Raw genomic sequence first — 17,261 nt, forward strand, 5'->3', positions numbered from 1 at the left:
GATCAATTTAATGCATCCTTGCTGAATAACAATTAATAATATTTAAATAATTTAATTGATTATTAAAATAATTTTTAAAAACTCTACAATTTGTCTGTCCACACCAGACGAGACAAGGCTTCGAAACACGACATTAATTACAACCAATCAGAAGATTGTTTGGGCGGAGCTCTCCCTGTTCACTTCAACCATCTCGCGCACGAATCGAAGTGGGTAAGTAGCCCACATACATAATCAAAAAATGAATCCATTTTATGTTTATAAAACATAGATAGACGGTAGACCACTACAGTGACTGATACAATTCTTTGTCATGAAATACACTAGTTCACAGTTTGAACGTTCTTATTTCATTTCATTTCATTTAATTTATTGCCAATATCTGAGGTAACTTTGTCGCCCTGGTTATGGCTAAACGTAGGATGACTGGTTTGGGATAGGCTATATTTTATTTCATGTCGACTCGTGGTGGCGTCTAACAGGTTATGTGACAACAACGGATGTTTAAAGAAAGTTCTCAGTTCCTTTAGTGGTATAAGAATGAATGATTCATGAGTATGAAACAGCTCGATTCCTCATATTCTTCCCTCTTTTGGCCCATGTCACAATAGGCTATGTGGTTTGTTATATCTAATCACGGTCGACCGATCCTTTTGTGAGCTCTGAAATCATGTGCCGTCCAAATAGCCAATAATGTGCATTATTAATTGAGAGTGGAAAAAAGTGAATGATTTTCTATTTTTCACATTTATTTGTAACCAGTCCACGGAATGTTTCGCTATGATACAACCGAAAGTCATTCAACAACAAATTAGTTTTCTCATGAATTCTTTAAAGTTTACAATGACATTTATGAGTCATAAACATAAAAGACAATCAGCATTATATTTACAACTTACCATCTATTGAGAAATGCTACATTGTGCTTACAGTAAGATATTTAAAACATTGAATGTGTTTTTTATGAAAGTCCATTTCTGCTATACATAGTAAGGGGATTTTTTTTTTTGCAAATCATTATTATGACGACATAAAAAGTCAAAATATGACATAGTAAGTCACATCTATCAGATGAAACGTAGCAATTATGACATACCAAGTCAAAATGATGAGATCAAAGTGTAAATTATGACACACTAATGCGAAATTAGGTCTTTAAATTATGACATTTCAACTTAACATAATTTCGATTATTTCTGTCTTTTTTGTGTCTTTTAATGCCATAATCAAGATTTACCATAGCATGATTTATTTTCTTCTTTTGTGGTGGAAATGGGCTTCCATAGTTTTCAGAGGACAATTCTTATACTTAAGGCCTGCGGTTTCTGTTGCTTGAAAGAGTGTCATACTTCCTCAGAGGTTTAATGGTTTCAGTTTTTTTGGATGCAGCCAAGTTGGAGATCTCCATCTGATTCCGATTTCGCCTCCAGCAGCCCGATTCCACTGGTTTGGTGTTCTCATATATGTTCTCTAGAAACAAATAACATTACTGTTGTATAGTTACATCAAATGGTTAACAGTGCAAAGCACAGGCCACGCTGAGGGTCTGGACGAAAGCAGTTTTGCTGTGCATGCTTCTGCTGCTCGAGTTAACCACAGACAATGAGACGCAGTTTAAGCATCATATACTGGAGCTAACTAACTCTCACAAGCCTTAACCACATGCCACCCACTCATTCAGTGCTCAGTTTGCATTCAGGGAAACGTCTGACCTTGAACAAAGACTCCTGAAGATGTGTTGTTGTTTCTTAGTAGGGTTCGGTTTCTTAAGGACCCCGATCAAACGGTGTGACGTTTAAAAGAGTTCTGGCATGGCACGATTTTAAGTATAACAAGTAATCTTGATTCGTGCCTCAGTTTATAGCAAAAAATGACTTGTAACCATTCATAATCATAAAGCTTAAGTAGTATATGCCCTGTAAAAAAAAATATTGTTCCATTACTAAATATGGGAAAAACTGTAATAGATCTAACCTTATATTTCATATCATTTTACAGTACAATACTGTTAAAGGTACCGTGTTGGAAGTAAAAAACCCCCAATCATCTTATAATTTACAGTAAAAAGCCGTAACCTGACATTCGCAGAATTCCCTTTGTGAAACTTCACATTTAATGGTTATTTGTTTTAATAATAATGTTTATTCTTCTTTATGGTACATCTTATGTTGTTAAATTAAAAATTCAGCTGAAAAGGGCTGTTGGATTTACTGGAATTACGGTTTTAAATTGTAAAATGTACAGGTTGTTCTGAAAATACGTTTATATTTTTACTGTATTTTTAAACAAGTATTCTGCACAACTACCAGGGGGGTTTTTTGTCATGAGAGTATAAAAGTAAAGTTATATAAAATGTTCTAACTTCGTTATCATAGTGATGTTTTGTCATATTGCATTATGATGCTTACATTCTGATCAATATACAACATATAATATATTAATGTGGGACGGACTGCACGATTATGAAAAGAAAATCATAATTGCCGATTAATCCCTTGGAATTGTAATTGCGATTATTAATTACGATTATCACAATTTACATTATATACGCATATTATATAATACATGTTAACACAAAAATTAACACACACACACAAATACTGTCCCCCTTTACTTAACATACACATAAATTGTAAGAATATGACTAATAGTAAAGACTAGGCCTAATAAATAAACATTAGGCCAATGCTAAAGCTATTAAATAGCAGTCCCAAACTAGTTTTTGTTAATACATTGTTGGTATGAGCCACCACAGTAATTTAAAAATATTAAAAATACACCAAAGTGAAAATAAAGTGGCATTTTGGGTTATGGAAACGACAGTTACCATGGTGAATAATACACAATACTAACAACTGCTGCTGGTGACTGCTGCATGCAAATCCTTCTAAGCTAACACACGACGTACCAGTATCGTGATTTATTGGTATTTTACTTTTTATTTTGTGACATACTAATTTACAACGTAACGATGTTGTATGCCCGTAGTCTCCCCCCCCCCCTCTTATGTTTAATTAAGATAATTAATGAGAAAACATAACAAATTATTTTGTAATCGCGGCTTTGAACGATTACGTAATCGTGGCATCCATAATCGCGATTAGAAATTAGTTTAATTGTGCAGCCCTATCATATCGTTAAACTTAAAGGTAGGGTAGGTAGGATTTATATAAAAACTTTTTACCAAATTTGATTAAACTTTCTATATATATCAATGCATAATTAAAATGTAAGTACTCTGATAAAAAGAGTATAAAAATCGAGTGACTCTAGACCGTTTAATCTTCATTAAACACAGCTCATTATTTCCATTCGGGACGAATCACAGGATTGGCTTGCGCGACTGTCACTCTCCGTCGCCATGACTACCGCCGTTATTACTGGCTCTGCCCACGTGCGCGCAGGCGCACCCGTTTTTAGGTGGGAGTGAATGGAATTAATGAGCTGTGTTTATTGAAGATTAAATACACTAGAGTCACTCGGTTTTTTATACTCTCTATTTCAGAGTACTTGCATTTTAATTATGCATTGGTATATAAAGACAGTTTAAACAAATTTGAATAAAAGTTTTTTTTAGACAATTCTGACCTACCCTACCTTTAAGCATCTTAACTTTACTGTAGGTTTGGTCGAAGTTCAGTTAACATTAGCCTATATCTTTTAAATAAATTTGTTTAAGATTAAACAATATCTGGCAAATCAAAGATTTTATTTAAATGCAACATTGAGTCATTTTAGATGTACCTGTAGTTTTGCGAGTGAAGATGTATATGACAACAATTGACACAACTAGTACTACGCATCCGACTGCCAGCGCTAGCCATATCCACCAATGAATATGTCCCGGGGAATCTGACGACAATGGCAGGGTTGGTGTAGCTGTAAAAGACAAAAAGAAACAAAAATAGCATATTATTAGGTTATTCTTTCAGATGTGTGTCTCTTCCTGTGGTTACAGTACACAGTAAAAAGTGATCAGTTGACTTAACTTATAAAAAGTGAGGAAACACGTTTCCTTAAAAATTCAGTTATGTGAACTTGACAATTCCACAGAACTTATTTTTTTCAATTGCACATGAAGTTTATTTACTTAATCATTTTAAGGCAACGGTTTTCCTCACTTTTTTTAATATAAGTCAATTGATCACTTTTTACTGTGTATTAATGCTAGATGGATTTTCATAAAGAATGCATTCATAATTCTGATCAAAAATTATTTTTTTTTCCTTCAAAAAATTCCCTCAACCACTTAACGCTTTACAAACTATTAGTTGCTTTGCAGGTATTTCTTCACCATGATTTCAATGACAAAACTCCAAAAATATTATATCATACAATGCAAGTGGGATCCAAAAGGCTGAAAGCACATTGAAAATCTTAGATTCAAAAAGTAATTTAAATATGGACATAAGGTTTAGCATTTTAAAGAAATTTAAAACAAAAAATATAAAGAAAATAGAATTAGAAAGAAATATTTCAGACTCAGTTGTATTAGATAAGAAACAACCAAAACTGAAGCAGACTTCTGGACCCCACCATACCTGTCAACATTTGGGTACTAAATGGTTGGTTAGAAATATAAAAATGATGTGATTACTCACAATAAAAACCTTATGTTTTTAATATATTTTATAATGTCATAATTTCACATTTAATCTCCAAATTAATGTAGAAACAACAAAGACAGTATATTTTAAAAATTTGTCTAAAAGGTAGGAAATATACAGAAATTTAATAAAGTTATCAAACAGTTTGCACTGCATGAATGTTACATTATACATAGATTAATCCTTATTAAAGTTACAAATGTTCTTTTGTCAAGAGCAGTGAGTGTTTTTCTCTGTTCCCTTTGTTCTTTGATTAACTTTACTGACAGAAAGCTTTATTTGGCTACTGTCCATTTAAGAGCAGCCGCCGCTGACAGAGACGCGGATCTCACACGCGCCTCATTCTCTCACAACTCTTCTTTATGTTCATTTAACTGTATTCATTTAGCGGTTCATGACTTTATTTAACCCGTTTAAGAGTGCTCAGTCTGCTCTTATGAGGATACTCTACAAAACGGAAATTTTTGCAGAATTGCGTGTTAGTTCGGTCAACTTCAAGCCGAAAGAGAACTCGATTCTGGCGCTCAATTTGTCTTTGCGCGAATGGTTTAAAAGCATTTGCAAGAATAAAAGCGCATCATATATTGTAACGCCAGCCAAAGGATGACAGAAAAAACGGATGCTGTGTTAATTACGTGAAATATTTACCACAGAGTTTTCTTCTCCCATTTATACCAGTGTTCGCTTTATTCAATTTCCAACGTCGCTCTGCGTACGTCAACAGCGCTACTGAGTTGTAGGTTGCCAGGTTGAGCTCACAAATGGGTTGAAATGTGAATGTGTTGATTGTGCGAGTAGAATGGGTTTCATACAAGATCTGGCAACTGGGCAACCTTGGAATAATATATTGATGTGATTATTCATATAACGACGTTTGGGAATCCAAATTACGGGAGTTTCACGGGAGAAAGGACAAAACGGGAGGGGGGCGGGAGATGGGTGTGAAATACGGGAGACTCCCGGGGAAAACGGGAGTGTTGACAGGTATGGACCCCACTGTCCAATGTCAATTGAATGCCTGTAATTACTTCTGTAGGAATAGTACACTTTATTTCCTACTTGCATTTGAGAACAAGTTTACTGATATTTGAGAAAAAAATAGACTTGACCACTTGCAATTGTAGTAAAAGTAGAAGTAGGAGTTAATATTCAATAAATCCATTACTTCGTGACTACTTGAGGAGTTCGCATAGTTGACCAAAATGTACTACATGTAAATAGTTTACGTTTCTCAATTTAAAATGCAAAGTGTTAAATGCGGAGTAAAAGTGTAAAAAGCAAAATATTAAAGATTCTTCACCACTCGAGCAAGTTGTGGTTATATCTTCTGTAGTGGAATTTTGCGTTTGATTGTTCGTCGTGGATATTGTCCGTCCGTCCGTTCGATTTTCCTGGCTTCTGTTGGCATCTATAGAGAAAAGACAACAACAGTGAAATTTGTTAAAACTGTGAATCTCTTGTTACATTCAGCATCAGCGTCAGAAGCAGAAGACATTGGGGACTGAGCCCCCCTAATATTAAGACTTGCCCCTGGTGGTTAAAATGTCTTGGCGAAAGCTTACGGCAAAGGAAAGTGATAGAATACGATTAACTATAGTCAAATTGGATATTTGGCGATCGGTATTGGTATACACTGTCTTTATTTCCCCACAAACAATTTGAGTGAAAAGTTAAGTGAAAAATGTACATGCATTTCTTTGGTTTGGTTTGTCCTCTTCTGCTTTAATGACAGCAGCACTCGAGCTGCATGAACTCATTATTTTTATGTAAAACCTGATCATCATGTTCTCCAGCGTGATTGACAATCATCCAAACAGCATCTTGTGCTTCAATGGACAATATCTGACCATGTTGTTCACATGATCTAGTTAAAACAATTACGTATTTCATAAGTGACCTGAAATAATGCAGAACCTAAAAAATATCTTAATTTTACATTATAACATGATGAAACATTCTACTTACCGACCAGAACTTCTATTCCATCACTGCATTTCTCTTCGAGAACAGGAATATCTCTCGTAACCTTGCAGAAGTACCATCCGCTGTCATTGGTTTTGATGGAACTAATGTTGAATGTTGACCAAGTGTCATTATTTCCTGTATTAATATGCCGCTTTTCACTTGTTCTGACTGTTGGAGAGTTACAGTCTAAATCAGGTGTCAGGCTATAGTACAATTTAACTTTGTATTTTCCACCGGGCTGAAAAGTGCAGTTGATTGAGATTGATTCTCCTTCACAGACTTTAATGTACTTTGGTTCCAAATGGACATTCAGTCGTTCCACTTGAAGAGTATTACTGATCAAAACTCCTGTTGTAGTTAGGGAAAGAAAAGAAAAACAATAACTTATTGTCTGCCGCTATAACAGTATGGTTTGAACATTGACCCTGTTAAAATATATATATATATATATTTTACATTGGTTCATACTTGTTGGCTGACCTTTAAATGCAAAATAATGGCTTTAATTACTCTATACAACTCAGATAAGCGACTTTGGGTCAATCAACCACGTTTTTTTTTTACACGTGCTGTAGTTTGCCCATATACTTACGCATTATTTTAAATTATTCAAATTAATCAACACAATTTTAGCAGAAGATACTTAAAAATACTTAGTAAAATACTTAGACCAGGGCTAATTGTATTTTTTACAACAGTGATTATTAAACGGGGTCATATAACGACTTTAATTTTTGAAAGTCAGTTTCTTAGTCAAATATGATCTTAAGTCTTGACTACAAAAAAAAAAAAGTAAAAAGCTATTTATTGTCCAGGAAATAAGATAAAGTTAAAACTTTTTTTTTTGTTCCATAGTGGGACATGTTGTCACAATGGGAATCTACTATTAAATTGCATGTTATAAGCTATATAACAGCTTTTCTGCCAAATTTAAACAATAAAAAGCACAAAATGATTCATGTAAAAGACATTAAACCATTGCCAAAAAATATTGTAAATAATAAACTGCATAAATGGCATAAAGCACGGGACATAAATTTGTTTTTTGAAGGACTCAATTTACAAAATTATGCAAATGTTATGGTTTTTGAACTAGACAAACAAACAAATCCACTGCTAGAGAAACACATTTGCGTTATCAGACTTTGACACAAAATCTTAGGGTTGCTGAGATTAAGCTTTTGTGGCAACTATCCGTGGTCATATTTTGGTTACGAAGTGTCAAAAACGATACTTCCAATAATATTTGACTAATTCTATGCTGTAGATCAAATCAAACTAGGCTTTTAAAATAGCAGAAATTCCACTTACCAGTGACTAAAAGAAGAACGCTTCCAGCGCATAGTCGATCCATGCCTAAGTTGGGCACAGAGTGGGCCTTGAATAATAAACCCCCCTCAGAGTAAATGCAAAAGTATTCTGTACAGGAAGAAAAAGACTAATGAAATAATCCAACTTCTGCAAAAACAGCTCGTGGAGTCTTTAAATGCGAACGCATAAAGCTTCCTCGTTCACTGGTGGTGGTTAAAGACTCTTGAAGTCTGGCAGAACTATGCAGAGGGGTTCCTGTGTGGTCATATGTATATGAATAGGCATCTATCGATAGCTAAAAAGCATTGTGATGTCTTCCTGTAGAAGCTCAAGTCTACTTGACATTATTCAAATCAACAATGTTTATTACAAATGGATTTTTGCAAATAATTATACTTCAAATGCATTATATACAATGCATATTCAACATACCATATCTGCAACTGGAAAAATAATGGGTTTCAAAAAGCATAGAAACGGTACACTTACCGCTCTTAAAGTGGGTGAAAAATGTGAGTTACTTTGATGTAACGCGTCAGAGTATAGAAGCATGAAAGCAGGTCAGCCGCATGAACATGAAATGAGAAACAGCACCACAAAAAGCACGACTGACATCAGGCGTCCCAGGAACACACCAGAGACACTTCTGTTCACACGCAGAAACAGCATCGCTCAAAAGATACAGTAATGGCCTCCACATTTTCTTGACCATCTTTGGATCTTTAAGTCGCAGTTTTGAGCATTTAACTGCTTTAGATTGAGATTTAGCATCTGCATGAGCTTTTCTCAAAACTAATTTAACTTTTCTGAGCCGTTTTTTTTTTCAATGACATTTAATCAACTGACATTTTTAGTGAATATTTAAAGTCTGTCCTTTTTGATTATTATTTTGGTGACAAGTATTTTTGCAAAATATTTAACTTGAAATTTGTTTGTCCTATATTTAGTTATAGCCTAATAAATGATACTAATTTATATTTTGTCTAATATTTCTGATTCGATACGTCGAATGCAAGCCATTTAGACATTTTTTTAAGTGCGACTCAAGTTGCCAAATACTTTTTGGGATCCTGTACATTTAATAGAGTTTTGTTTTGACATCTCATACATGAAGTAGCACACAACTTGCTGAGAACTGTGACGAAGTTTGAATGTGGTTTCAATATTAAACCTAAAAGACTAAACCACTGTTTAAAGTCAAACGGAAACAGAAAGATCAAAAAATGTTCATGTTTGTACTGCATTATCTATCACAAAGAATGCAAGGACAGACAAGTATATCTCCATCTTTAATAAAATAAAATTGCAAACATAATTACATACTGTAAAAGCAGACTAAAATTTTCCTTCAATAGATTAACATGGTCAAAAAACACTTTAATTTCTTCATATTATACATTGTAGCATCACCTCTTTTCTCACATGGTGTCTGAAATAGTTTGATAAAGGATTTAGTCTCCTTTCCGTGAGCCTGCTCTGCTCTGATTGGTCAGATGGCTCAGTTTGCTGTGATTGGTCGATGCTTACAGTGCGTGTTGGAAACTAGATGGCCATACATATCTCCTTTTATCATGCAATTGATCTTTCAAACTTTGCAGACCTTTTGCATTCACAAACAGTTATATTACACACTACATGAAAGGTAATATCCAGGGAAAAAAACATAATGGGGCACTTTACATAATTTGGTATTGACATGAACTCTCTGCTTTCTCATCCCACCTTGTCTTTTGTGTTTATATGCAGGCCATGATCCTACATGTGCTGTTTACCAGAACTTGTATTCCATCACTGCATTTTTCTTCGAGAACAGGAATATCTCTCGTAACCTTGCAGAAGTACCATCCGCTGTCATCGGTCTTGATGGAACTAATGTTGAATGTTGACCAATTGTCATTATTTCCTGTATTAATACGCCACTTTTCACTTGTTCTGACTGTTGGAGAGTTACTGTCTAAATCAGGTCTCAGGCTATAGTACAATTTCACTTTATACTGTCCGCCGGGCTGAAAAGTGCAGTTGATTGAGACTGATTCTCCTTCACAGACTTTAATGTACTTTGGTTCCAAATGGACATTCAGTCGTTCTTCTTGGAGATTACCAAATACATTTGTGGGTAAATCTGCTGTAGTGAGATTTTGCGTTTGATTGTCCGGTCGATTGTCCGTCTGATTCAGATATTCCTGGATGCTGTTGGTATCTGTAGAGAAAAGACAACAACAGTGAAATTTGTTAAAACTGTGAAACTGTAGGCTAAATCTTGTTACATTAATTTCAATGTAGGATTATGACCTCAGGCGGTTAAAATGTCTCGATGAGTGCTAATGGCTATAGGGAAAGTGATAGAATACTACAATTGTTGTCAAATTGGAAATTTGGTCATTATATTGATTCACATTGTCTTTTCCCCAAAAACATCTGATCTGATCAAAGTGCAACATCATAAATAGTTTAGTTTGTAAAATTGTCACATAAGTTTATATACATAGATCAAGCTCTAATCAATTAGGTGATGGAACATAGGCTACCACTGGTGAAAATGTGTCTATTTTGCAATTTTAGTCGTTTGTAGGCCTATTTTATTTGAATACTTATGCATTTTTAATGAAATATTATATTATCAGCAGAACAATTTGAATGAAAAATGTGCATTAATTTTTATAGTAAGTCTTTGGTTTGTCCTCTTCTGCTTTAATGACAGCAGCACTCGAGCTGCCTGAACTCATTACGTTTATGTAAAACCTGATCATCATGTTCTCCAGCGTGATTGACAATCATCCAAACAGCATCTTGTGCTTCAATGGACAATATCTGACCATGTTATTCACATGATCTATGTAAAAAAAGTTACGTATTTCATAAATGACCTGAAATAATGCAGAATCTAAAAAATATCTTAATTTTACATTATAACATGATGAAACATTCTACTTACCGACCAGAACTTGTATTCCATCACTGCATTTTTCTTCGAGAACAGGAATATCTCTCGTAACCTTGCAGAAGTACCATCCGCTGTCATTGGTCTTGATGGAACTAATGTTGAATGTTGACCAATTGTCATTATTTCCTGTATTAATACGCCACTTTTTACTTGTTCTGACTGTTGGAGAGTTACAGCCTAAATCAGGTGTCAGGCTATAGTACAATTTCACGTTGTATCTTCCACCGGGCTGAAAAGTGCAGTTGATCGAGACTGATTCTCCTTCACAGACTTTAATGTACTTTGGTTCCAAATGGACATTCAGTGGTTCCTCTTTAAGAGTATTACTGATCAAAACTCCTGTTGTAGTTAGGGAAAGAAAAGGATAACAATAACTTACAAACAAAAAGCAATATAGTACAAACAATAATAACAATAATGTACAAACAAGATGATTGGAATATTGTTGATCTTGAGCTTGTTGTGAACATGATGGTTTCTTGTTTTTAAAACGAGTTTGCACTAGTTGGATTATAACTGTGAATAAAAAATATATAATGACGACTTAAATGCACAACTCCTCCACTATATAAGCTAATACACTGGGGTAAGTCGTCACGGTGAGAACATGGCATCTTTTTTGTTATTTCTGTCATTTTATGCAAATAAATAGTCTTAATGTGTTTGAAATTTGGAAGAAATGTTGTCAGTTTGCACATGTAATGTAAGTGCCCGGTGGAGCACATTTGTCATATTGTGGTCATTTTACAAAATATTTCACTTTCTGCAATAGATTGTGTCAAACAATTTTCTCAACAAAAACGCTTTTAAAATAGCACAAATCTTACTTACCTATAACTAAATGAAGAAAGATTGTACTGCAAAACCGATCCATGTTTACACTGGGAACAAATGGGTTCACAATAATAATTCGGCCTGAAACTAAATTAAAGTCAAACAAGAAGATAAAGATGAAGTTAAACGATTAATTCAAATTTATCAAACTGCACCAAACTGAAGCACCAGAAGCTTTCTCATTTTCTCAGGGTGGTTAAAGCTGTTAACAGTCTGGCAAAGATAAGGGTTCCTGTGTGGTCATGCACATGGTTATTTTAATAGCTTCTCATGCCATCTTCCTGTAGAACAGGGGTTCTCAACTGGTCCCACCCTGGGACCCACATTTTCCCATGGTCATTAAGTCGCGACCCACTTTTTTAGAGTTCAACCAACAAAATTTATTTTTCAAAAATAACTGTTGAAAACACTCATATATCATCTTTTAAAAAACATAACCCTACATACATGCATATATTATCCCGTACAACTAACATTTCAGAGCATATTAAAGGAGAACTCCAGCGCAAAGTGAACCTTTGGTCTAATTACACATTGTTACCTAGTCAATCGTTATCTGAGATTTGTTTTCATGATTATCGAATGTAAATAGTTTTATCTCTAAAAACAGTTTAGCCTATAACGCTAGTATAGCGCTAGTATATTGGGCATAGAGTAATGACAAATAAATATCGCTTGTTAATACCACTAACAAGGCTCAAAATAGCCCCACACTAACACGGTAGAATAATGAGGGTCCCTACCTTCAAACCGAAGCATTGAGGACTTTGACAGTGTCCAGACAGTTTAATAAGAAGATCTTTTATACATACAGTCAACTTCGTGTATACAGGCTAAACTGTTTTTAGAGATAAAACTATTTACATTCGATAATCATGAAAACAAATATCAGATAACGGTTGACTAGGTAACAATGTGTAATTAGACCAAAGGTTCATTTTGCGCTGGAGTTCTCCTTTAATAAGTAACTGGACCCTGACAACCGCATGTACAAAAGTTAATAAAATCAATGTCAAAATCACTCAAAATAAACAAGGCCACAAAACAAGATATTTTCACTGCATTATGAGCAAATTAATAAGAAACTAATGAGGACCATGACAACTGCATGTACAAAAGTGAATAAAATCAATGTCAAAATCACTCAAAATAAAGTTTTCACCTAACCAGGTCATTTGTGGAAGTGCTTTACTCTTGATAAGAGTTTCAAAGTCTGGGGTGACAGTAGCCAGAGCTACTCTCAGATCATGCTCAGTGTCCAACATATTTTTGACTTGAGCTGGACCAAGGTAGAGAAGCCACTTTCACACAAATAGGTTGTGCTGAATGGTAAGATCGTTTTGACTGCTAAAGTGGCGAGGGATGGATACTGAGTCATCACACTGCACCAGAAGTGGGAAAGGCTTACCTCACCAAATCTCTTTTTCAGCGTCAGGTCACATGACAGGTCCACCAGCTGATGCTCTTCGTTGCTTGGCAACGTGATGTTTTCCACATTGATACTGAAGGGGTCGCGTATCCAGTCCCCAGTTGTTTGTTTCTCTGGGAAGTAGTCGTCAAACCGAGCTTGAAGTTTAGTGAGATGCGCCCTTAAAGTTTGTTTCAAGTTATTTTTGGCCGCACTGTCCAGCTGCTGTGCTTCATGGCAAGAGTTGGGAAACATGTCCAGTCTGTCTTTGGATAAATGATTTAGCCACAGTGAGATCTTTTTCTTGAACGCAGCAATTTTGTCTGACTGTTCAAATATATTGTGTCCTCTTCCCTTGCATCGATACATTTAATGTGTTGAGGTGCTCAAAAATATCAGCAAGATATGCAACTCGTGTGAGCCACATTTCGTTTGTCAAACAGTTCCGCATACGGGGAGTTAGTCTCTGAGAGGAATGTGGCGATTTCTGTTTTAAGTTCATAAAAGCGTGACAACACCTTGCCCCTCGACAGCCAGCGGACTTCTGAGTGATACAGCACCTGCATGTGCTCAGAGCCCAGGTCTTTACACAGATGTGAAAAGCAACGGCTACTTTTTGCACTCCGTTTTATGTGGTTCACCACTTTGATGACATTTGTTAAAGCTTCATCAAGTAAAGGTACCATATTCTTAGCTTCACCACACCGGAATGTTTCCCGGTCATAGAGGCAGCTCCATCAGTGGTGATTCCCACACAATATTCCCAACTGAGGCCCAGTGAGCTCAAATACAAGTCCAGGGTGTTAAAAATGTCCTCTGCTGGTAGGGAGGTCTCTGCTGCAGAGAAATTGTTCTTGCAAATCACCGTCCCACACATGCCTCACATAAACCAATAAAATGGCATGGTTAGCGATATCTGTCGATTCGTCCATCTGTAAGGCATAGTAAGGGCTTGCCTGGATGCGGGCTGTTGTCTGTTGTTTTATGTTACCAGACATGTCTTCAATCCGCCGAGCTATGGTATCATTAGAAAGTGGTATGGTTTTCAGTTTGTCCACCGCTGACTGATCCAGCACCTCTCTTACCATATCCATTGCAGCAGGTAAAATGAGCTCTTCGGCTACTGTGTGGGGTTTCTTGGCCTTTGCAATGCGGTGAGCTACTAGGTAAGATGCCCGAAGAGCTTGTTCTTGTTTGGAGCAAGACGCTGTCAGACACTTTTGTGATGCCCTCAGCTCCTGGAGACGTCTTTGAAAAAACTCCACCGGCTTGTCTTTCGATGCGGGATGTTTGGTTTCTAAATGGCGCTTCAGTTTGGACGGTTTCATGCTCTCATTGGCAAGCACTTCACTACAAAGCACACACTGGGGTTTCTGTCCCTTTTTATCCTCAATGTACGAAAATCCATTCTCTTGGTCGGCGTTGCGTCACAAATCATGTGACTTGCATAGCAACAAGCCGCCGCCATGTTTGAAGGGTAAAACAAACCGAAGCCTAAGCCCGAGGTAAATCAAAAAGGTATCTATTCACAGAAGTTTTGCTGTGGATTATGTCAGTTATGGATACTAACGGAGTACTTTGTATTAATGATGAATGATATCTGTGTATGCGAATGTATGTCGGTGCTGAGAAGTGAATGTAATAAAGCGCTTTGTGACTAACTTAACGTAGCTAACGTTAACTTACATGTCTGTAAAAGGCGCCGGGGTCGGGAACCTTGTTGACCAAAGAGCCATTTTTTCATTTTTGGATAATGCATTTTTCCAAAAGAGCCACAGTAAAAAAAAAAAAGAAAAACGGCCTATAGACAACTAAAAACAAACAAATATTCAGCAAACAATAAATAAGTTGCAATATGGAATTAATTGTGCAGGGCTTTCACTGTGAGGTTGAGTTACCAAGTGATGAGCATACATCCTCTTTTGTGTGCGTGTGTGTGTGAGAGAGAGAGAGAGTGAATGCACACAGTACTTACATCTGCTGTGTTTACGTGAATACTCGACTTGGCATTTTGAAATATTTCTGTGTTTATTTGGCCGTTTAGGCGCGCAACCGAAGACAAAGGCTACTATGCTTGCTTGTCCATGTTGCGGTCGGAGCGCGCGCACAGCGTCCTGTCAGTAGAGTTCAGTTCTCTTTCGCAACTTATCGTGCTTTTAATATTTATTTTCAATATAAAGCACATCCTGTTCTTTTCTTTCTCATTAATTCATGTTTTGTTATTAATAACTTTAAACAGAATTGTCAACTGAAATCATGCCATCTTCCTGTAGAAGAGGCCTACCAAAAATGTTATAATATTTATGAAATTGTTTATGCTAATAATTCTAGTTCAAATGCATTATAGAACATAACAGATCGGTAACTAGTAAAATATTGGGATTACAAAGCATTTTTAAAAACTGTATGTGAAAAGATGAAACATAAAGGCAAGCAAAAACCTTAATGTCAAACCGAACGTCAAACTAAAACAGATTTTTTTAAATCTACAGATCCTATGTGTATGTGTTTGTTTGTACTGCATAATGTGTATGAAATTCAGTGGACGCAAGTCAAGGAGATAAATAAGTATACTTCAGTCTTTAATTTAAAATACATATTGCAAACATCATTGTGCAATACATAAAAGCAGACTTAAATACTCATGTAATTAAATATCAGTGAGAAAAAGTGACCATCGTCCTTGTTCAAATTCGACAGGAGTTCAAATTCGGCAAGTGTGCAAAGCACATTTCAACTATCCACAGAGAGATGAGTGACACGAGTCAATGAATTTGAAAGGAAAGGACCATTAATATGCCACGTTTAAGTTCAAATTCCTTGAAACAGGAACAAATAGCATCTTTTATTAAAAAGGTTCCTAATATACAATGCTGACGCTTGCTATCATAGCCATCTATGATCTAAATCATAGCTTGAGTCAGTGCATTTGTAAACAGTATAAATAACATTGTGGTGACACAATGTGAAAAATCACAGTGCACTATTAAAAAACTGACAGCTACTGCATGTTAATATCACAGAAGAGTGTACAGTAAGTAAATAACTGTGCAAATCCTTATTTTTCATAGTCTGTTTCGTTAGGTAACTTGGATTATGTCTAGTTAAATGATCTTGAATATAAAATTAATCTAAAACAGCTATTAATGTACGTATGCTGTTGTACAGTGTCAATTCACTCTTTGGTGGGATGAATGATGCATTTCTTTCAATACAATTTAAGTCTAACTATAGTTTCATTTATATAAATGAAATGTTCCCTGTATCTTTTAAAGTCAACACAAAAAGGTATTCATAACCCATTTTACTTCTGTAATATAATGATGCATTTCAGAAAGACAGAAAGAAAAAAAACAAAGAAAAACATTGGATCATGAAAAGTGTTCAATACCAGAATGGAAATAACATGGAATAACCTGCAACGAGTTGTTTTTGATTTCATGTTAACTAGAAAGTTATTAAATATGCAAACGTGAACTGAGGTTTTATATCCACACATATAATAATAATATTAATAATAAAATTCTCAGAAACAGTCAGAAACAAAATATCACAGTAAAAAAATAAAATCATTCTGATCATTAAATAAATAGGTATTGACGTGAACCCTGTGCTTTCTCTTCCATTGGCTGATGGACTATAACTCGTCTTTTGGGTTTATATGCAGGCCGTGATCCCGAATGTGCTGATTATCCAGGGTTTGAACCACCTCATCTGCTTGAAGTCTCTCCTGCAATTTGATTTAAAACAGATCATATTTTAGCATATCATACATTTCTTTAGTATTTTAATGTTAGAAAGTGTTTTGTGTCATAATTTACTCTGAACGTATAGGGGTATCAAATAAATATTAAATAGAAGAGGACCAAAAACAGAGCCTTGTGGGACACCTCAAGTAAATTATGAGTAATTTGTACATAAAATGGACCATATATACAAATATTCCATTAACATGTGTCCACCAAAGTGTTTTTAGACAGCTGAAAATGCCAGGCGATCTCCTGAAAAGGCCTAGCTGGGGTAAGTAAGTAAGTAAGTAAGTAAAATTTATTTATAGAGCACTTTTCACAGATAAAATCACAAAGTGCTGTACAATAGAATAGATAAAACAGATAATATAAAATATACAAATGTAAAATTAAAGTGACACTAGTGAAAACCCATTAACCAAAAGCCTTCATAAACAAACATG

General features: G+C 35.4%; 2 protein-coding genes across 8 annotated transcripts in view; both read right to left on the bottom strand.

Moving 5' to 3' along the window:
• Positions 1–662: 662 nt before the first annotated feature.
• Positions 663–12,523, bottom strand: LOC306988660 (uncharacterized protein). 7 transcript variants are annotated; one of them, XM_079593759.1, is made up of 6 exons: positions 12,405–12,523; positions 11,659–11,748; positions 6,573–6,920; positions 5,908–6,015; positions 3,745–3,879; positions 663–1,470 (listed from the first exon to the last, which is right to left on the bottom strand). In XM_079593759.1, exons 1-6 carry the CDS (start codon positions 12,418–12,420, stop codon positions 1,310–1,312), a joined length of 858 nt encoding a protein of 285 aa, XP_079449885.1. In that variant the 5' UTR covers positions 12,421–12,523; the 3' UTR covers positions 663–1,309. The 7 variants fall into 7 exon arrangements, with proteins under 7 accessions (XP_079449885.1, XP_079449890.1, XP_079449886.1 ...); XM_079593764.1 differs by having other exon boundaries at positions 664–1,470; positions 11,659–11,708; positions 12,405–12,476; XM_079593760.1 differs by lacking the exon at positions 6,573–6,920 and adding an exon at positions 10,819–11,166 and having other exon boundaries at positions 723–1,470.
• Positions 12,524–15,628: 3,105 nt separating this feature from the next.
• The window catches only part of p3h2 (prolyl 3-hydroxylase 2), a 47,985-nt gene continuing 46,352 nt past the window's right edge, over positions 15,629–17,261 (bottom strand). The window contains exon 15 of the mRNA XM_079594019.1: positions 15,629–16,799. Within this exon, the coding sequence (XP_079450145.1) occupies positions 16,707–16,799 (93 nt within the window). The 3' untranslated portion in view covers positions 15,629–16,706. The remainder of the gene's footprint in view (positions 16,800–17,261) is intronic.

This window comes from Phoxinus phoxinus, assembly GCF_949152265.1.
Source record: "Phoxinus phoxinus genome assembly, chromosome: 20".
Taxonomy (NCBI): Eukaryota; Metazoa; Chordata; class Actinopteri; order Cypriniformes; family Leuciscidae; genus Phoxinus; species Phoxinus phoxinus.